At 39.8% G+C, this 20,352-nt stretch overlaps 1 protein-coding gene across 11 annotated transcripts in view; it reads left to right on the forward strand.

Annotated features, from left to right (window-relative positions):
• Window positions 1–18,292, forward strand: part of LOC109419421 (anion exchange protein 3) — a 205,510-nt gene extending 187,218 nt beyond the window's left edge. For 7 of the 11 annotated variants that reach the window (XM_029866246.2, XM_029866247.2, XM_029866248.2 and 4 more), the window contains 5 exons: window positions 3,542–3,934; window positions 14,400–16,294; window positions 16,363–16,557; window positions 16,623–16,851; window positions 17,610–18,292. In XM_029866246.2, the coding sequence (XP_029722106.2) occupies window positions 3,542–3,934; window positions 14,400–16,294; window positions 16,363–16,557; window positions 16,623–16,851; window positions 17,610–17,684 (2,787 nt within the window). In that variant the 3' untranslated portion in view covers window positions 17,685–18,292. Of the gene's footprint in view, window positions 1–2,692; window positions 2,774–3,541; window positions 3,935–14,399; window positions 16,295–16,362; window positions 16,558–16,622; window positions 16,852–17,609 lie in introns of all 11 variants that reach the window. The other 4 variants (XM_029866254.2, XM_029866255.2, XM_029866256.2 and 1 more) reach the window with 4 other exon arrangements.
• Window positions 18,293–20,352: the final 2,060 nt, after the last annotated feature.

Consider the following 20,352-nt stretch of genomic DNA (forward strand, 5'->3'; position numbering starts at 1 on the left):
AGAATCAACGTTCATGTGAAAAATTAAATCGTGGCTTTGTTTAATGGCCTGATAAATATTAGGTATGAACAACAGAGATGAATAGGTCTAAATTCTCATATATGAGAACAAAATATAGACAAAACTTAAGCGATCTCATCAAATCGTACCATTTCAGATTCCTAAGGTGTAAAGTTATAGCAGGATTGGTCAACGTTGAATGGAAGAATAAGAATTTGATCGCGTAAACAGAAGATGGTGGCTGTTTTAAGGAATTTTGAGCTCTAAAACTATGTAAAATAAGTGTATTTGGTATGGGAAATTTGTTTGGAGTCCACCAGAGTATCCAAAATAGCGGCCCAAAGTCCAAGATAATGGCCCAGTATTCAAGTTAGTGCCTATTTTATAGGATTTTTAATTCTTGCATTATGGGCATATTTTGTATGAAAATATGTCCAGAATTCAAAATTTGTAATCAGAAAGCAGGAAACGCAAGCTGTGCGATGTTTCACAAGGTCTGCAATATGACTATAGTTTGAATGGGGAAGAATGCCGGTCTTCGTCCAAAACTGGTACCCAGAAAATCATAAACGACATGCCAAAATTCAATACGGCGACTATTTTATGTAATTTTAGGTGCAGAGTCCAAAAATGAATACCAGAACATCCAAGATGGTGTCTCAATGTTCAAGATGGTGGTTAGTTTAGTTGGGGTAGATATCCGGAGTCATAAAATGATGACCGGAAAATCTAAAATGACGTTTCAAAAATTTGCGGCTTCATGACACTTGTTTGGTTTGAGTTTTGGATCGTTGTCTTATATTTTCTGAATATTGGATGTTATGCTAATACAAAATGTATCCATATTGAGTAGATTTAGCAAGCAGTTTTCATTTTGTATTTATGTCAATGTCATCAACATGTCGCTCGAGTTTTGTTGAAAGGATATTTTAAAGCACGAGAAAGGCACCATCACCGCTAGGTGGATTAATTAGGGTTTTTTTTATTTTTTTAATTCGCTGTAACTTGTAATATGAAACTTGTACGTAACATTATTTTTGATAAAAAAGAAATTCCTTTTGCTTGTTTTGAAAATGAAAATAATGGAAGATAGAAAATCTAGAAAAAATAATTAGAAGTATTAGACCATCCTGGTGTACTTGGCAAGTTTTTAGGCTAAAGGTCATATTTCTACAGAAAAATAATAAAAGAATTCGAAAGGAAAGGTTTTGGGAAAATTCAAATTATATGACATCTAAAATAAATGCGCCATAAATAGTACTCTCAATGTTTGTTTTTCCAAAAGTCCATAAATTATCCGCAAACATCTTCGAAGACATAATTTGAATCCAACTTTTTTTTTTCATACGGCCTTTTCAAAAATGAGGTCAGGAAAAATGGTTAAGTGTTGATGCAAATGAAAAATTAACATAAAACATTCAATGATTAACGAAACCCAGTGCCTGAACAAAATTTTATTCAAATTCAAAAATGTCGAGTCAAAAATGCCATGACAGGAGATTATAGAAGAGCACTATAAATAAGGATAATGTAGGTAGCAGTATGAACGAAACAGAATGCCGATGATGAGAAATCAAACATTGCAGTTACGCTTTTGTGATAATAAAAAAGAGAATTGGTATTTACACATCTAAGTATATTTACAAACAACTTAGTAATATTATGTGTGTATAGCAAGAATTGTTCAATTATCATCAAATGATTGGATATATTGTCATGTTTATTATAGTAGCGAAAGTCACCTGCTGTCAGCATATCTAGCTTTCGTGTAGTAATGTATATATTTTTCTCTCCTTCAATTCAAAACGCCTCCCATGAAATTGATATTGAGTATCTGCGGTTTATTACGACCTGTCCTATAAAGTCACAACAGTACGTCAATCATTCGTTCTATACCTACACCTGAATTGGTAGAATTCATTCAAGGCTAAAAATAGTTCCACATACGACACACGTGAAAGATGAGCTCTTCTGTGTGGTGTGCGCCAGGTGGGCCCGTTTAGCTTCAAATGTCATCCAATCATGTATGAATGCAAATGTGTTACTTGTATAAGCTTTACCCGTAAGCAAACGGACCAGCCCTCCTTTTTTGGGTGTTAGTAATTATATTAATTAGTTGGAAGTCACAAACCGATGGGCAGCAATTCCAACAGATGATTAGTCTAATGGATGTTGGTTCAAGTTAATATTAATTATCGGATTCGTTTTCCGTCGTAGAGCTATACTGAATTGAATAATCAAAGGAGATAGGATTTAGCGGGTGCTAAAACCACTAAACACATTAAATTCATTTCTTTCTTTTATAATATTTTACACAATTAAGGAAGCTTAACGGTAACTTTTCCTGTATTATTTGACTTTTAACAGATTTCACGGTCATTTTTGTTTCATTAATTTAAGCCACAAGTCTCAAGTACATAACTTCTGGCGTTGCACACTGTCTAAATTATTACTTGAATCGTAGATATTCAATATCAATTCGATTACTGTATAGTGTATATAGTGATATTCAATCATAACATTTCACATTCACTTCTCTTCTTCATTTTTTCTTTATTATCATTTTCTCTTCTCACTTTGCTTATTATCTATCTGCTATCGCATTTTTCTACTTTTTCTTCTTCTCCCAAATCTTTTTGGTCTCTTTCTCCCCCTCTGTCTATCTTTACCCTATCTTTTATCTTTATTTTAGCATCTCGCATTTAGAATTCACGATCGAAGCATGGAGCATTTAATATTCTATATCGAAAACAATCAACAATCTAGTCAATTGGTAAATCTAACACCTGTACATATGTGTGTATGCGAAGGACGGTCCCGTTCCGAATGAAAAATCGTCTGTCTAGAATAGCGTGTCAAGTGTGATGGAAAAGCGACGTCGTCAAACGTGTTTGTTCAAGCATAGTTGAAAAATATTCTGGAAGTGGCAACTGTTATTGGCACAGAAAATTGAAACGTCTTGCAGAAGTGGTTTTTTTTTGTCGGGCGAGTGTGTTTACTGCTTTCGGTTCCGAAAAAAAGCAAACATTTGGCGCCAATCTTTTTTTTTTGAGTGGGAATCGTTGACTGTGCTTGAAAGTTATTGTCCGTCATCAAAGAATGTTTGTTCATTGTTGGATGATTGTTTTGTTTCGTTATAACTGGGAATTCTTTGATCCATTGGAAAAGCTTGTATTTGTGTATATTTGTATGTATCTTAACGCCAATGCTTTTGCCAGTGGATTTTTTGAGCTTAGAAACAATAAATTTCACCGGTAGGAACGGTTTTCCTTTCTAGGATACATTGAATCAGAAGCCTTAGGTTTAAGCATCATCACCAATCACTATTAGACATGCCACCATCGAATCCATTGTAAGCCTACTCTCAAGCCTATGTATTCACCTTGTCTCTCGTAAGACATTCTACAAGACCGCCACATCCAAAAACCATTCAGATCATGTTCGCAAGATTAATGATCCCATTCCGCTTTCTTTCTGGTTACGAACAAACGGAACGGACTTTGACTACCGATAACAACTTTTAATCCTTCGAACTTTTAAGTCGCTATCCTTAAGGGCCGAGGATGGCAATGGTGAGGTAATTGTTGGCGTCCGGAGACTTAACTCGTTCGTAAGTCCCACGCAAAGCTATACTCTTAGCCCTCCCTCATTGCATCATCCCAACTATAGTCCTAGTTTAGCATCTAAGCAGCATCAGAACAATAATGGCCATCAGCGACATTCGGTCCAACGGCAGCCGAGCAGTGGGAGCACATCGGGTGGAAGCGTCCATCACCATCCGCATAATAGTTCGCATCAGCGCCACCACCATCAACAGCACAAGCGTAGCGAAAGTCAGGACAGCAGCTATGCGCTTCCGGTGGCCATAACCACGGTCACCAGTGCCGTTGGTATGCGACGAAACTCACCCATCTCGCTGACCGTTGTAAATGAAGTAATGATCGTGCCTCACTGCCAACCAACAGAATCTAGTGAAAAGTTCCTTATAGATTTACATACACACCCGCTCTTCTTTCTTTGGTTTGTTTTTGTGCTGTTTGTCTAACTTACTTTTCTCTCGCTCATTTTCTTCCCCACTTTTCCAATCAGTATTCCCACAGAAAGTTTTTTCCCCTGGTCAAAGAACACACAACAAGTTTAAAAATACAGACTGTTTTCTTTTCCCACTCCTGTTTGCTTGTTTTGTTCGGTAGAGTCGAATTTCCCTCACTTCGTATTAATGTCTTTCTAACAATATGTTTGATAAAAAAAAAGTTCGTTATGGCTCCCCACCAAAAAAGAAATCGCTTGTCATCAGTTTTCCTCTGACTACACCATGCTATTGTTTCTTCTTGTTCTCATTCACTTAGGTAGTTTTTAAATTCCTGTGTTCTTAATGACATTATTAATAGAAAAGATGGGACAATCTTGTAGGGGGAAGGGCCTCCAGCTCACAACAATTAACCTCCAGAACGTTGATATAAATCGGACTATATACCGAGGGAAGGTTGAGCTTCGGAGTGTGGCATGTGCTTGTAGCTAAATCATGAGAATATTCAGAGCATGGAACAGATTTTCACTATTTCATAATTACTCCAAAAGTGTATTCATTAGAAAAAGTATTCTAAACAACATACACAGACTTGTGTTGGAAATAACGCAATGTTCATTTTTGCTACATAAATTTAGTCGAATCCAGATGTCCTCGTAAAGTCAGGAATTTCCATCATATTGGTCAGACATTTGAGCGTTTAATCAAACGGAGCAATCTACCATGCGTCTCCATAAATATTTGGTTGTCTAGTCTAGAGTGTTATTGGGGTTTCCTCCAGAAAGACGCATGGTCTTCGTTGCCACACTTCCTTGATACACTGAAACCTCTATTTAGGTAGAATCCGTTTCGGTGAAATCTGTTTAGGTAACTCCTCTATTAAGGTGAAGATATGATGAAGCCACACCTCGAATTTTCAAGAGCTCAAATCTGAAGGACCAAATGACGGATTGAACTGAAAAGTTGATCGAGTTCAGAGCCGTGCGATATTTGGTTCATTAGATTTGTGCTTTTGAAATAACAAGGTGTGGGATTCGTTCTTGGATTCGTTGTATAGTCGTCTTGAAGTAAAGTTACCTTAATGAAACTTAATTGTGTTCAAAACAGTTAGAGTACGTAAAAAATGGAGTAAAATAAAGTTGATTTATGATAAAGGGGCAGTGAGTAGAGTTAAGGGGAGTTTAGGGTGTATTCAGGAGTGACTGATCACTCCTCACTAACAATTTTCTTGAGCATCGGATCTACATGCATAACTTGTAATGTGTATGTGTGAAATTTATGCATACACAGCCTCATGAAACTATGTGCTGTCAAGTGTGAGTTCAATGTCTGTTTGATAATATCATTGAATTCCCATGAAAAAGAAAAATGTCATTGTATTTTCAAACGTAATCAGTCTGGAACGTCTTGAAACCTTTCCGAAATGCCCTTAAACGTATTGGAACCAGGGATGGGAACACTCACTTGCAGAGGGTTACACTCACTTGATGGTTTCTCAGCTCAGAAGCGTGCAGTCAAAAAATGGTGTATGGACGACTTTTGCTTTGTGGTTTGGTCTAAAAGTTTGCCGAATTGAGTAGGTGTCGCACACGCATATCAAAGTCGTGACGGAGCTATGAAAGCGACTCTCCACGAGGTGAGTGTAATTTACATTCACCTCGTGGAGAGTTGCCTTCGCAGCTCCTTCACGACTTTGGTATGCTTGTGCGACCCCTACTCTATTCGGCAAACTTTTAGACAAAACCACAAAGCAAAAGTCGTTCATACATCATTTCTTGATTGCACGCTTCTGAGCTGAGAAAACATCAAGTGAGTGTAACTTTCTGCAAGTGAGTGTTCCCATCCTTGATTGGAACACCTTAAAATGCTTCTGCAACTCCCATGAAAGCCTGATCCGAGAGCCTATGTAGTATCTGAAACCTTCTGAAATGCCCCTAAAACTCACATGGAACTGGCCCGATAGATTGTTCAGCCCCTTAACACCGCTCTGGAACTCCCACGAAACTGGCCTGAGGCCCGTGTAGCCCTCTTAAATCTAAAACGCCCTGAAACTTCTTGGCAGTGTTGGTAAACTCACACTCAAAGCACACTCATGAACCGCTCCTGCGTGAGCAAACTCGCACGCGATTCTGAATCGTTTTCTCACGCGCGAGAATTTCATGCAAAATCTCGCACTCACGAGTCAAGCGCCGAAATCTCGTTCGCTTGTAAAACGAATCCAAATCAATTTGAACGGCATTCATTGTTGTTGTACGCTAGATTAGCTTTTGTTCTATCATACACAGAGCCGTAGCGTGGGGTTGGCTAGGTTGGCCCCCGCCAAGGGCGCCAACCTCAGAGGGGCGCCGAAAAGGCCTAAGGCTAGAAGGAAACTGGATGAACCTAATTATAATTATTATGTTTTATAAAGAACACTTTACTAGATTAGTTGACATTCGTGTTCAATCGGATGTTGCTTATGTTTTCTAGAATGTTGTCAAGATTTCACTGTTTGTAATATTTGAGATTGATAATATGTTTTTTTTTTCATTTTTCAGTATTCTCAAAAACTCAGATTCCTCTAGTTTATTCTAAGCATTTACCATGATATGAGCAGGGAGCTTATCTACTATTTTATTTTGAGAAACCATTTTCAAAATTATAGTTTCTTTCTGAAAATTCCTAAACATTCTCACTGGGGATGTTTTGAGATTCCTTCCGAGGGTTTTCTTCGCATTCATTGAAGTATTTATTTTATTCCTTTGGAAATTCAGGAAGTTATCTAGAATTTTTTTCAGGAATAAGTCAAACCATTCCTCCTGATATTTCTCTAAAGATTTTATTAGATAATTTTACCTTAGTTATGTCAGAGTTTCAGCAGATATTCTTACAAAAAATCTTTCAGTGATAAATTTTTAAATTTTCTTGAAGGATAGAAATTCCTCCTACTTCTATTTCACATTTTTTCCTGGGTTTCTCCTGGAAACTCTTAAAAAAGGTTCATTATAAATTTTCCAGAATTGTCTTCAGAAATCTTCCTAAGAAGATTAATGCAAAAATATCTACAAGGTTAACTTTGAAACCCTTCAGTAATTTGTACAGAAAACCCTGCAGAGATTCCTTTCGAAATTCATGCAGGGATTTCTTCAGCAATGCCTTTAAGCATTCGTTCAGAAATTCTCCTGTTATTTTTTTTAGAAAATATTTTATAGATTTCTTTAGTAAATAATTTGACCAAATATTTTTTCAAAAAGTGTTCTATAGATTCCTTCAGAAAAAAGGCAACGACAACATTAGAGCTTGGAAAATCTTCAAAAATTATTCCATGTTCACTAGAGATCCAAAGAATTTCCATGGAAAACATTTTATGAATTTCATAATAAATTCCTTCAGAAAACCGTAAATATAGAATTTCTTCAGACATCACTAGGTTTTCCGTTTGAAAATCTACCAATGACTTGTTACAAAATTTCTTTAAAGAATTCGATTGAAAGCTTCCATGGATTCCTTCAAAAATTTCTCTGGGATTTCTTCATAAAATTTTCTACGGATTTTTTGTAGAAAATCCTCAAGAGATTCTTTAAGATACTTTTACCGGGATTCCTTCAAAAATTTCAGCAGTATTTCCGAAATTCTTCCAGGGGCTCTCCACGAATTCCTACAGGCATTCCTTCATGTATTTCTTTACAAACTACTACAGAAATTCCTGTAAGAATTATTACATGCATTCCGTTGGAAATTCTTGCTGAAATGTCTCCTGGATTTTCAGATGAACCGGATATTCCAGCAGAATTCCTTCAGAGATTCCTGCATAATTTTGTTTAGTAATACCAGTGGAATTTCTTCGGGAATACCTCGAGAGCAGAACCAGCTGTATAGCAGTTTCTTAAACTAAACCTTGCTTAAGAGTGGTATATTGCATCCTACAGCAAAAATGTATGTATGTTGTAAATAGACAGAATATCTATAGCTTGTCTAATGATTAATAAACAAAAAAAAAACTTAATGAAAAGTTTGTCACAGATCTTCTGTGAAATATTGTAATTAAACTTCAGAAGATCTGTTTAATTTAATGGAAAATCCTGGTAAAACCAATTGAGCTAATCGCCGAAAATTTGTAAAATAAATCGTTTAAGTTTTCCTGAAAATCCTTGAAAATCAATTGAGTATATTTTTTAAACATCATTCAGTTGAACAAAAAACCAAGGAAAGAAAAAAATCTGTAAGATATCTTGAAGAAATGTATTCATCATTTATGTCATTTCTTATTATTATGTTGGTCTTAGTGAAATTCTTGAAATACAAAATATGTTTGCACTTATATTCGTACAAGAGAAATAAATTTTGGAAAAAGATTAGGTGACATCCATTGAACAATAAAAGAAAAACACGAATGAAAAGTACTCTAAGAAAATAAAAAATCGAGGGACAACTTGTTTTTTTCGAAACACCAAAACCCAAGCCCAACCCAACATTTAAAAAAAAAATGAATAACTACAATCTTTTTAAAAATCACAATCACCAATTGTCGTGGGGCGCCAATCTGTATGCTTGCCAAGGGCGCCATGGGACTACGCTACGGCTCTGATCATACAATCCTAAAAACTTCGAGGTAAACATTAAGAACACCACGAAATAAAGGAATGAGTGAAATCATGAGTTAAATCATGCATTATTTTTTCGGCGGTGAGTTTGGCGAGTCAAGAATCGCGCGTGAAACAACTCAACCATGAGATTTGAGAATTTGAATTTTTACCAACACTGCTTCTTGGAACCCCTATGATAAAAGGTGAGTCGTTATTTATTGTGCCACTCTACCTTTAATTAATGGTAGTGTATGATTCATTGTACTTGCCACACAATGTACAAATTCATGCAATGGCAGGCAAAGAAAGCCCTTCAATTAATAACTATTGAAGTGCTCTACGAACACTAGGTTGAAGAGAGGCAGGCCAAGTTCTAATGCGAAAATCGAGCCATAAAGTAGAAGAAGAACCATCAGCCTCGACTGAATAATCCGTTCCAACAGCTTTCCGGCGGTGTGCAGAAGGCAGATAGGTCTGTATGCCGAAGGGTCACCAGGTGGCTTCCCGGGTTTGGCTATCAATAGAGACGTAAAATGCGCCAAAAAAGCTGCCTGGGACTTGACAAACCTTACACTGAACGACCTCTTTGTTTAATATCTGGCCAGGTCCTTACGATCAGCGGGAATGGGGAGGAAATGTTGATTAGATATCTACTCAGAATATGTCCAAGAACTTGGGCCAATTAATAGATATCTGGAGTTTGAAGTTGGGTGGGGTTTTATGGGATGCTTTCCTTGGCGAAAAAAGCGTATGCCAAATTGTTTTCAATTTAGTTTTATTTACCTGGTTACCGCTGAAAGAGTAAAAATTAATAGTAGATATGATAACCTTTATAATACAATGAGATAATTGAATTCAACTGAATTCTTTAAAATACAGTTGATTATTGTGAGAAGTAGGTCCGCAGCTTCCGAGTGAGAGCTCCACAGCAAATTGTACGATCGTCAGTCCCGTCTGTTGGGTCCGATGTTCAGCTATATGCGAGCCCAAGTAACATTTTTTAGTCAAATAGACTACAAGAGGTTCTTAGAATCATCATAAAACCAAAATAAAAAGTATTTGGTTTTATGGCGGTTTTTAAAACCGCTACAGGACTAATTGACCATCAAAATGTTACTTGGGAGGTATGCACTTCAAACGGAATCGCTCAAGTAATTTTCGTTCAGTGCATTATTTTTCCGTGACCGGAATGGTCAAGAAATTTAACACAGTAAGCCCCATTTGATTTGACATTTCATTCCAGCTCCGTACTACGATCCGGAATAAAGCGACGCTTAATCATTTCTTGAGCGATTCCTTGCCTGAATTTCCCACGCATCGAGATAGGCCAAGAAAATTCTTGCGATCTGCGTACTACCCAATAGAAAGAGCGCTTGCAACCAAAACTGCATTCCGTACTGATACAGTAAAAGCTCCATGAGTCGATATTAAAGGGACCATCGACTCATGGAAATATCGAGTAGTATAACAGAAATCCCTTGGAGAGATGTTTGAGGGGACCATCATAGTAACCCAGAAATTATTTTTCAGTATGGACAAATTTACCTCCATGAGTCGATATCGAGTCAAGGAACATCGACTCATGAAGGCTCGACTGTAATACGATCACCAAAAACTACGGTACAAAACTGAGATCGACCGCTATCCGATTATCGAGACAACAAGCACTTACCACGACCCAATCCATGGTCGACCCTCCAGCCAGAGTTGCTCTCTGTCACTATCAATGGTAGGCAAACTGCCGATTTTGATAGGCTGACTGCGATACAAGTCAGCGTGTGCTCTGCTGAGTCACCGCGTCACCGTCACTTTTCTTTTCCCATCACAACTGGACTGATTGCGATGGCGGGTAGATATCATTAATAGACCATTTTAAAAATTCGTTTTAAAATCAAAATAAACACTTGAAGTGATGAAATTTAAATATGTGGTACAGAATAAAAAGTTTCGTATGATGGTCACAAAACATTTTGAGTTCTGGCTAAAATCGCAAAAATATCAGTTCAGTTGATATGATAGTGCTCTGGAGTGTGGATCAATATCAAATCGTTGCCGGTCACTATCGTTTTGATATTGATCGGCCTACAGTGATAGTGACGATGATGCAAAATCAGTAGTCAACTGGCATGTCTGATATTTGGCAGCTCTGCCTCCAGCCCAAGCTAAGGTTTAGACCCGGGCTCCAGAAGGTCACAGCAATGATGGATTCTGCACCGTTCCTACTGTAGGTTTTTCTGTTGCCTACGTTTGCGACACCCACGCTCATTCTAGTCATAGCTTCGAGTAGAGCCCAGCCTCTCGCGTTAGTCGAGCGGCTACCCCATTCAATCACCCAGGCGTTGAAGTCTCCACCGATGACAGCGGGACTTAATCCCACTAGTGCGCTTGATAGTGAATCCAGCATAGACGAGAACTGGTCTGTTGGCCACCTATGAAGCGCATAACAACTGCAGTAATACACCCCGTTGATCTTCGCTATTGCGAAGCCGTCGTGCAACGTGGAAATTATGTCCTGTACCGGTTGTACAGATCACCGCTAGCATGGCCTTATCCGCTATCCCGTTTTCGGGAGAGATGCGGTATGGGTCCAATAGTAGGGCGATGTCGGAACTTAACTCCGAGACTGACTGCCACAGCAACAGTTGTGCGGCTTCACAGTGGTTCAGGTTTAGCTGTGTAACCTGCATTATCGTCGGTGGTTCGACCTCCTCGCGTGCCTGGAAGCCCGTCGTGTGACCCTTGTTCGCTGTGTAAATCAGGCATTTCGATACCTAGTTGCACTCCCTGGAGATATGACCGTCCACTCCGCACTTCTTGCAGAGCTTGCGGGCCTTTACAAGTCCACGACTTTTGTCCTGACTGGCGGCTCATATATGCTGAGCGGGCACACTGACCAGCTTACCCTGATCTTGCCGACTGCAGTCGCTTTGTTCACCTCCTCTATGGGGAGCTTGATCGTGACGATCTGCGTGCCTGCCGGACTCTTTCGCAGGCGGATTGGTGCACCTTCCTCGCACTGCTGCTTTAGTGCGACCACGAGCTCCTCTGCGTCGCCTCCTCTGAATCGCCTCCGCTGTTAGGGCTCTCACTTGCACTTTTTCGCAGTCCGTTTGTGTGGACCGCTCCTCCCTGCTCGCATCAGCCGCACTTCGCTCTTCAACCACATACTCCTTGGCCTGGGCCAGCGATTTGCGAAGCTTTAGCAGGCCCTGTTTCAGGTCCTTGCTGATGGTAGTAGACCTCCCGCACGTGTAGCCGATCAACTCATTCAGCTGTTTGGCAACTACCAACATCTTTGGTAGTCCGCTCGTTCTGGTCATCTGCGCTTCTTCAGCCGGTGCTACACCGCTTCTTGCTTCTCCTGTTGAACATCCTGCCATCTGCTCGCTGGTGGGTACACCAGCTCCTCGTAGTGGCGATCTTGCCAGTCTCTCTTGCGCGAACGGGTTCAACGCCGTTCCCTCTGCTTCTCTACTCTTGTTCACATTGTTGTTGCTCATTGATTTGATAGTATGTTGTGTTAGGTCCTCTTAGAGCCACCATCCCTCACTGCAAATGAAGTAGTCGCCAATGATCCTGGTGGGTATCTATGCAAGCAGGGGTGGCCTGGCTGGCCAGGCTCTCATGGGTACTTGGCTCAGAGCCGTATCAGCGTTAATCAGGAGTGTTCATCTGAACGTACTTCCAGGTTAGTTGCCTAAGCTAATAACAGGTCAGGAACATACTATAATGCCACGCCACGGTTTTATGGGACGGAAGACAGCGCCAACACTAACCCATCCGCCGTTTCAAGTCAGTGTTACCCGACCATACCATATCGCTTGTACAGAGTTGCTTCCGGATATGTGGAATTTCTGAAGATGCTCAACAGAGTCCACTGCCCCCGTCACGCCTAGGCTTACTCCGCTTGAGCAATACGTATGCCCCGGCGCTCGGTCACCTCCCAGTGCCAAAGGTGGCAAGTCCACACTGTATGTAGATATGATTCGCTTAGAAACGAATCCTAGGCATCCCTTGACTGCCGTAATTCTGCAAAGTGACGTAAGCGACATTGATAGTTTTGGCCCATTTTTTGGTTATTATGCTTAAAACTCTTGCTCATCCTCTAAGTTTCTTTCCATAGATGATAGATTACGACTAGATCTTGTATTCTAATACAGCAGGCATACCACAGTGTTATTTTTACTTCACATATTATACATAATATACCAAAAAAGATTGACATTTTGAATGGCGCTTACGTCACTTTGGGGCTGTCCATTGATAACGTAAGGGTTTATGGGGGGAGGGGGGGTTTGAGAAATCTTACGCGCCATACAAAAAAATTTGGGTTGTCATACAAAAAATCTTACAAAGGGGGGAGGGGGTGTCGAAAAATCGCAAAAATTCCCTTACGTAATTAATGGACAGCCCCTTTGCAGAATTACGGCAGTTGAGGAATCAACCCTTGATCAGAATCTTTCGTCGATCAGCCATCAACCGTGTAATCAGGCCACTACATATTACGCCCATCACGATGAAAGCTGTTCCCAGGGTAGGGATATGAATTGTTGGGCAGAGGCTAGTGATCCCAAAAAGATCTAAATTGCTCAATATCCATCCTTTATCGGTTTTTCTGATATATCCGTTAAGTATCGATTGCCGAGTGCTCGGCTGTTCAAATCTCTCAATGATAATTTTAAAAGTATCTGGCTCCCTCCGCTCTCGTAAAAGTGTTGTACATATGTATTACAGAATTTTGATCATCTGTATAACTTCGACATAGACTCCCCCTCCTCCTGATTAAGCCTACACTGAAACAAATTTTGGTGTGGAAACTACCGATTCCATAGTAAAATTACTAACCGTACCTATGATTATCAACCGACAACAATTTCCAGTTAATTCCACTAAAACACTGTCAACTTAACTAACAGTGCAGTTAACATTACCAAAAATAGTCTTAATTTAACAAATGAGCATTGTATTTTTAACCATACTGTGTTGTAAAATGCGTGTCCTGTAAAAATTAACAATGTTTTGTTGTTGAGACGACTATGCTTTTAGTTGAATTTACTACAATGCATTGTAATTTTAAGCATATTTCAGTTACCTTAACAGATTTTGATGTCGGTTGAAAACCATAGGTACGGTTAGTAATTTTACTATGGAATCGGTAGTTTCGACAACAAAATTTATTTCAGTGTACGTTTCACATGAGCGGCTCCTTAGCTACATTACATATTGTCGGGCCGCCACTAAACCGGACTTCGCACAATCAAGTCGCGACGCGACCCAACTCGCGACGTTTTTTAATCATGTCAAATGTAGTGCGCATCCTTCCCGTTGTTGTCAGCAACACAGCGCACTAGATGCGAAACAGTTGCGACACTTGTGGACCAAGAAAATGGCAATTTTTGATTGAATGTCGGTCTTGATTCCAACCGGATAGACAATAGTTATCTTGAAAACATGGCTTTTGATAATGTTACAGAAATTTTGGAAGCCATTACTTCTGAATCTTGAAATGATCGCTCCATGATTTTCTAATATAAATGATTTTGTCAAAACATCATTTTCTCCTATGTAAATTTTCGCTTTACGCATGATCCGTCAGCCAGCTCTCCATGTTAATTGGCTAAAAGCTTTATGTAGTTAACTGTTTTATTTGGATTATTTCGTTTAATATGTGATTAATGTGTTGCTTTCGTTTGGTTGTATATTAAGCTACGTTTTTCAGATTTTATTTATTAAAACTTTGTAAAATAAACATAAAATAACATTTTATTCCCATTCTCAATCAATTACAAACTCTCCCCTCTCAGAGCGTAGACGACAAAAAGCCACGTATCGTGCCATCCAGTGAGATCAACGGCCATGGACATGGCGAAACCAAGATCAACATGCACGAAGAGACGTACACCTCGTCGCAGGAGGACATTAAAATGCGCGCGCAGAAAGAATCGATCCTGAAACGCATTCCGGAGGGTGCCGAAGCCACAACGGTGCTGGTCGGATCGGTCGATTTCCTGGAGCAACCAACCATTGCCTTTGTCCGGTTGGCGGAGGGTATCCCAATGCCCAGTATTACGGAAGTGCCGATTCCGGTGCGTTTCCTGTTCATTCTGTTGGGACCAAAGACTGCCGAGCTGGACTATCATGAAGTGGGTCGGTCAATTGCCACGCTTATGTCCAACGAGCATTTCCATGATATCGCATACAGGGCGGACGACAGGAAGGACTTGCTTTCTGCCATCAACGAATTCTTGGACGATTCGATTGTGCTGCCACCGGGCAAGTGGGAACGTCAGGCACTGCTACCGTTCGACGAGCTGAAGGCCAAGAGTGATATGATCCGATTGAGAAAGAAGAAAGCAATCGACGAAAAGATCAAGAGCAAACAACCGCTACTGACCAGCGAAGAGGAAAAGAAGCTTCTGGCGGCAGCCGACGGTGATGGGAAAAAGCCCACGAAAAACCCATTGGAAAAGACTCACCGGCTGTGGGGTGGCCTGATAAACGATATTAAGAGGAGATATCCCATGTATAAGAGTGATATTAAGGATGGCTTGAACACGGAAACTCTTGCGGCCACTGTATTCATGTACTTCGCTGCTTTGTCAACGGCTATTACGTTCGGAGGTCTTGCATCGGATAAGACACATAATTTGATTGGTATTTCTGAAACATTGGTCTCTGCCTCGATGGTTGGCATCGTGTTTCATTTGTTTTCCGGTCAACCGCTGGTCATCATCGGTACCACTGGCCCGCTGTTGCTTTTCGATGAAGCACTCAATCAATTTTGTATATCGAATGATTACAACTTCTTGACGGTACGCGTCTACGTAGGCATTTGGCTAGCCGTCATTGCTTTGGTGGTATCTGCCTTTGAAGGCAGTGTCTACGTACGACTGTTCACTCGATTCACTCAAGAAATCTTCTCCGCTTTGATCACATTGATCTATATCGTTGAAACTGTTATGAAGTTGATCTACGTTTACGGCCGACATCCGCTTCTTGCTGAATACCAGTACAAGAATGTGACCATCACTCCGCAGCCATTGCTCGAAAGCGAATCCAACTCAACAATTGATTCATCGGTTGGACTCCTAGCAGAAAGTCTTACGGCTGTTTCGAATATCACCGTTGCCCCACTGTCAAGCAACTTGCTACCCCCATCGGACGCTATTGGACCATTGAATCAACCCAACACCGCCTTATTCTGCACGATTCTCACACTGGGAACATTCTCGCTTGCTTACTATCTGAAACTGTTCAGAAACTCTCATTTCCTGGGACGTAACGCTCGGCGTGCCCTTGGTGATTTCGGTGTGCCAATCTCGATTGCTATCTTCGTGCTCATCGATTATATGATTCCGCAAGTGTACACGGAAAAGCTCAGCGTTCCGGAGGGTCTTTCCCCGAGTGACGAAACCCGTCGAGGATGGATCATTCCTTTGGATGGCGTTCCCGGCTGGATGCCATTCGTTGCCGGAATCCCTGCATTGTTGGTTTACATCCTGATCTTCATGGAAACGCACATTTCCGAACTGATTGTCGATAAACCGGAGCGCGGATTGAAGAAGGGATCCGGTCTGCACATGGATATCGTACTGCTGTGCTTCCTCAATACGGTGTGCGGATTCTTCGGAATGCCGTGGCACTGTGCAGCTACCGTCCGTTCGGTGACGCACGTGTCTGCGGTGACGATTATGTCCAGGTATGTGTACCAAGATCATTATAACTGTTGCTGCATTGATCACACTGATAATCTTATTTCAACCGCAGAACACATGCACCTGGTGAATCTCCCCACATTACGGACGTGAAGGAGCAGCGCATTTCCGGATTCTTCGTCTCGTTGATGGTGGGACTTTCGGTCACTATGGCACCGATTCTACGACTCATCCCCATGTCCGTGCTGTTCGGTGTTTTCCTGTACATGGGTATCGCATCGATGAGCGGAGTTCAGTTCTTCGAAAGGTACTGTCGCTGTTAATCACTTTCTTCGAGTTACCTAAATGTTCTTTTTTTCTTGCCTCCCTAAGATTGCGACTGTTCTTCATGCCCGTTAAGCATCACCCGCAGGTGCCGTTCGTGCGCCGGGTGCCTTCCTGGAAGATGCACATCTTCACAGCGGTGCAAATTATGGCCCTGGCCATGCTGTGGGCCGTCAAGTCATCAGCCTTCTCTTTGGCGTTCCCATTCTTCCTCATCATGATGGTGCCGATCCGGAAGCAGATGGAAAGAATGTTCAGCCCATTGGAACTCCGAGCGGTAAGCAAACAAATAACCATTCCCAAAGATGCCAATGCAAAGGATCAAATCGTACTATGCATCAACCTCTCCCAAGTTATATTTTTTCGTCAAATACGCTAGAAGATTTAGAACCATCAAAAAATCAAAATAAAAAGTATACGGTTTTCTGACGGTTCTCAAAACCTCTTCAAGACTAATTGGTCATCGAATTGTTACTTGGGTTTTGTCTGACAAATGTTGGATATTGAAAAGCACGGCTCTGTTGTTTCTTGAGCGCTCGAATTTTTGCGACTACTAACAAGTTAATGAATCGAGTCAACGATTGGACCTCTGTAGGACCGCACATTTATATTGTCCTAAAAATGTCCCACTTCCACCATCACGTGGTAGGTATATCTGAGAGCAAATGTCACACCCAAGTGTCACCAGATGTATTTTCAAATATTTTAACGTGCGAAGTGCTGATTTCCAAACCTCAGATAATCTTTTGGAATTCATGAGTACTTCATTCTTTCAGAACTTTCTCATGACAATTCACCAAAAAATACTGCAAGTCCAGAAATTGTTTAGTTTGCTTCAGGAATTTATCCCTGGACTCTCAATGATTATTTCTATTATTGTAATATTCCGGTAATGCATGATTGCCATCCTAATTGCATCTGATCAAGTGATAAACTTTTAAACCTCATATGGAATTGAAGATTTTTTTCAAATTTTGTTTAACGTCACCAATGTTTTTGTTGAAATCTACTAAAATGCTACCCTATTTTTTACAGCTGGATGGTAGCCAACCCAACGAGGGAGCCGAAGATGAACCTGACTTCTACGAGCAAGCGCCAATTCCCGCTTAAAACTTAAGCGGCTTAGTATTAGGTGAAAAGTGCAACCCACAAAAAAATAAGCAAAAAGAAACAAATCCACATAAACCCATTCTATTTGTATTGTGCATTGATTTTGCGACGTTTGTTATGTTTGACCAAGTCAGAACGCGTTATTCGACACAATTGTTTCACTTATTTACAACTTGTATGGTAGAATTAGTGCAAACTTAAAAAGAGCAAAATCGATTCGTCCATGCATATTATTATACATTGTTTACATAACAGCTCGATCGGACGAAACTTCTATGAAGTACAATAAAGTTTTGTTAAATGTTTACCAGTTATTCATCGTGCACACAAATTACGTGAAGTTGAGCGGTTAGAGTCTATACTTATATTTTTCTACGGATACTTTTTATTAGTGACACGTCTAGGATAACACCACTGAATACAAACAATAAATTCAAAATCATTAGAAATCCTTTCTCTGCGCAAAATTTTCCCATTCGAATAAAATTCAAAGAAAAAATCAAAATTAGACTAATAAATCAAAGTGAATAATTCAGTAATACAATTACACTTACATTGAAAAGTAGATTTTCATTCATCATGTAGATTAGTTACATTTTCCCAATACATACCAATAAAACTTCAAGGTGTCCAAACGTGAATATAGCAACAATGTTGAAGACAAACTTAACAAAAAAAAATCTGAAAGGATGTGCAACAATCTGTGATCAGTATTACTTACAAGTGTAGAAGAACCTGTACCCCCGCCCCTGTACAACCAAGCAAACCTATTTGATTTCAGAGCCATGAACAGTAAACAACAACCACAAAATCGAAACGGTGCAAACAATAAGGTAACGAGAAGCTTATCTGAGGAAAGAATTCAGGAACTGTAGCAAGAAAGCAAACTCATACAAGGAACGAAACAAAGAGAGATGAAAGTATTTTTGTCGATATTTATGAGAAGAGAAAACTGCTCCAAGAGCAAACGAAGACAGGATGCAAAGCACTTAAAAAGGGATCCACAAGTTACTTAGATGATGCATGCCATATAAAGTTGTTAAACGGAGTGAAACTTAGAACAATATCACACAACAGAGGAGTAACACACTAGAAAATTTTAATTATTTCCATTCTGATGACACTGAAAATATGGGAGCGATATAGGATAAAAGATTGGCGCATATTCCACGTATAGACTTTTCACTTGTACAATTAAACAGTAGTTAGTACCCTTTAGCTCCTTTGAATTCGGTAAAAAAGAAAACAAAATAAATTTTGGTCAACCCTATAAGATTGCTACATCTTAGGGCCGATTTCTTCACCCGGGCTTAAATTTTAAACCAGGCTTAGTAACATTTTAAGCCGGGCTTAACTTTTTTTCAATTTCTTCACCTCGGCTTAACCACTAAACCCGGTTTAATAAAGCTACGGTTTACGTTAAGTGTGGCTTATTTTAAGCGGTGCTCTGAGGTGGCTTAGCAGCGCTAAGCCAAGCTTAAACCGCAAATTGCTGAGTTTGGGTTTCTTCACCTGCTCCATAAATGAATTTTTGAAACAGCAGAAAATATTTTTAATGAAACATGTACACTTAGGAACGATAAAATTGTAAAACGTTTGGTTACGGATGGAGACGATGATAAAGAAAATAATAACCTATAGCCTGCGGGTCGTCAATATAAAATATTCACATCGGTTTTTGGTACAATCAAGTTTTTACATTAGATTGAAAGCCTTCAAAAAGGCACCGTGTTGATAGTTTTCGAAATTTGTCATACTGATTTGGAAGTCGAAAGTACATTTGCTTCCATAATTTCAGGTCACAATAAACATATGTTTGGTTTAAGAGATATTTTTTACATACAAAATTAGGATGACACTCAAAAAAAATCTTCTAATACCTTTTTATACACTGATTTCTTATAAAAACTTAGTTCACAGCACGTTTTGCCCATTGAATATTCAACATTTTGACTCATAATTCTAAATATAAAAAGTATTATTTGTGGTGTACTTCTAAACATGACTATTTTGAATACCTAATAGGGTGACGTTGGATATTATTGGCAGGTTTGTTCCCTCCGTCGTGGGGGGTTTTTGTCGGCCAAAATGCCTGAAACATTGCCACATCATTCAACATACTTTGGAAAGATTTTGGATTGTTTCATGAAGAATATTAATGCTTTTTTCGAAGATATTCGATGACATTGAATCTAGATAGGCCGTAATTACATTTTTGTAATCACGTTTCGAAAGTGCTTGCTTTTCAATCGGTGAAAAGGTAGCGAATCGGCCTACTTTTCCAAATTTTAACGAGTATGCCGAAAAGTACTATACTTTTTGGAAAGTAGTACTTTTTGGCACTGTTATTTGATTGGACAATTTGCTCCTAGTTTGGGTTAATTTCTCATAGTTAACAAAGTTAATATGCCGGAAATCCATAAATTTTATGTCCACGCACGTTCTTTCGGTCACTTTTTGTATTATTTCTTCCAAAAACTTCTCCTCTTAGAAGAAAAAGTGCCAGACTGAACTGGACGGGAGCTTGCAAATTTGTTACAGCCATCTCGGTCTGTCCTGGTCTGTAGACCTAGTGAAACGCCTACTTGATCAGATAATAGGCTAAGACGGCTAATACACGTGGAAGCCCGCTTGCATGTTTTCTCAGAATGTGTAGTTAAGGTTGTAA

This window comes from Aedes albopictus, chromosome 2, assembly GCF_035046485.1.
Source record: "Aedes albopictus strain Foshan chromosome 2, AalbF5, whole genome shotgun sequence".
Classification (NCBI taxonomy): Eukaryota; Metazoa; Arthropoda; class Insecta; order Diptera; family Culicidae; genus Aedes; species Aedes albopictus.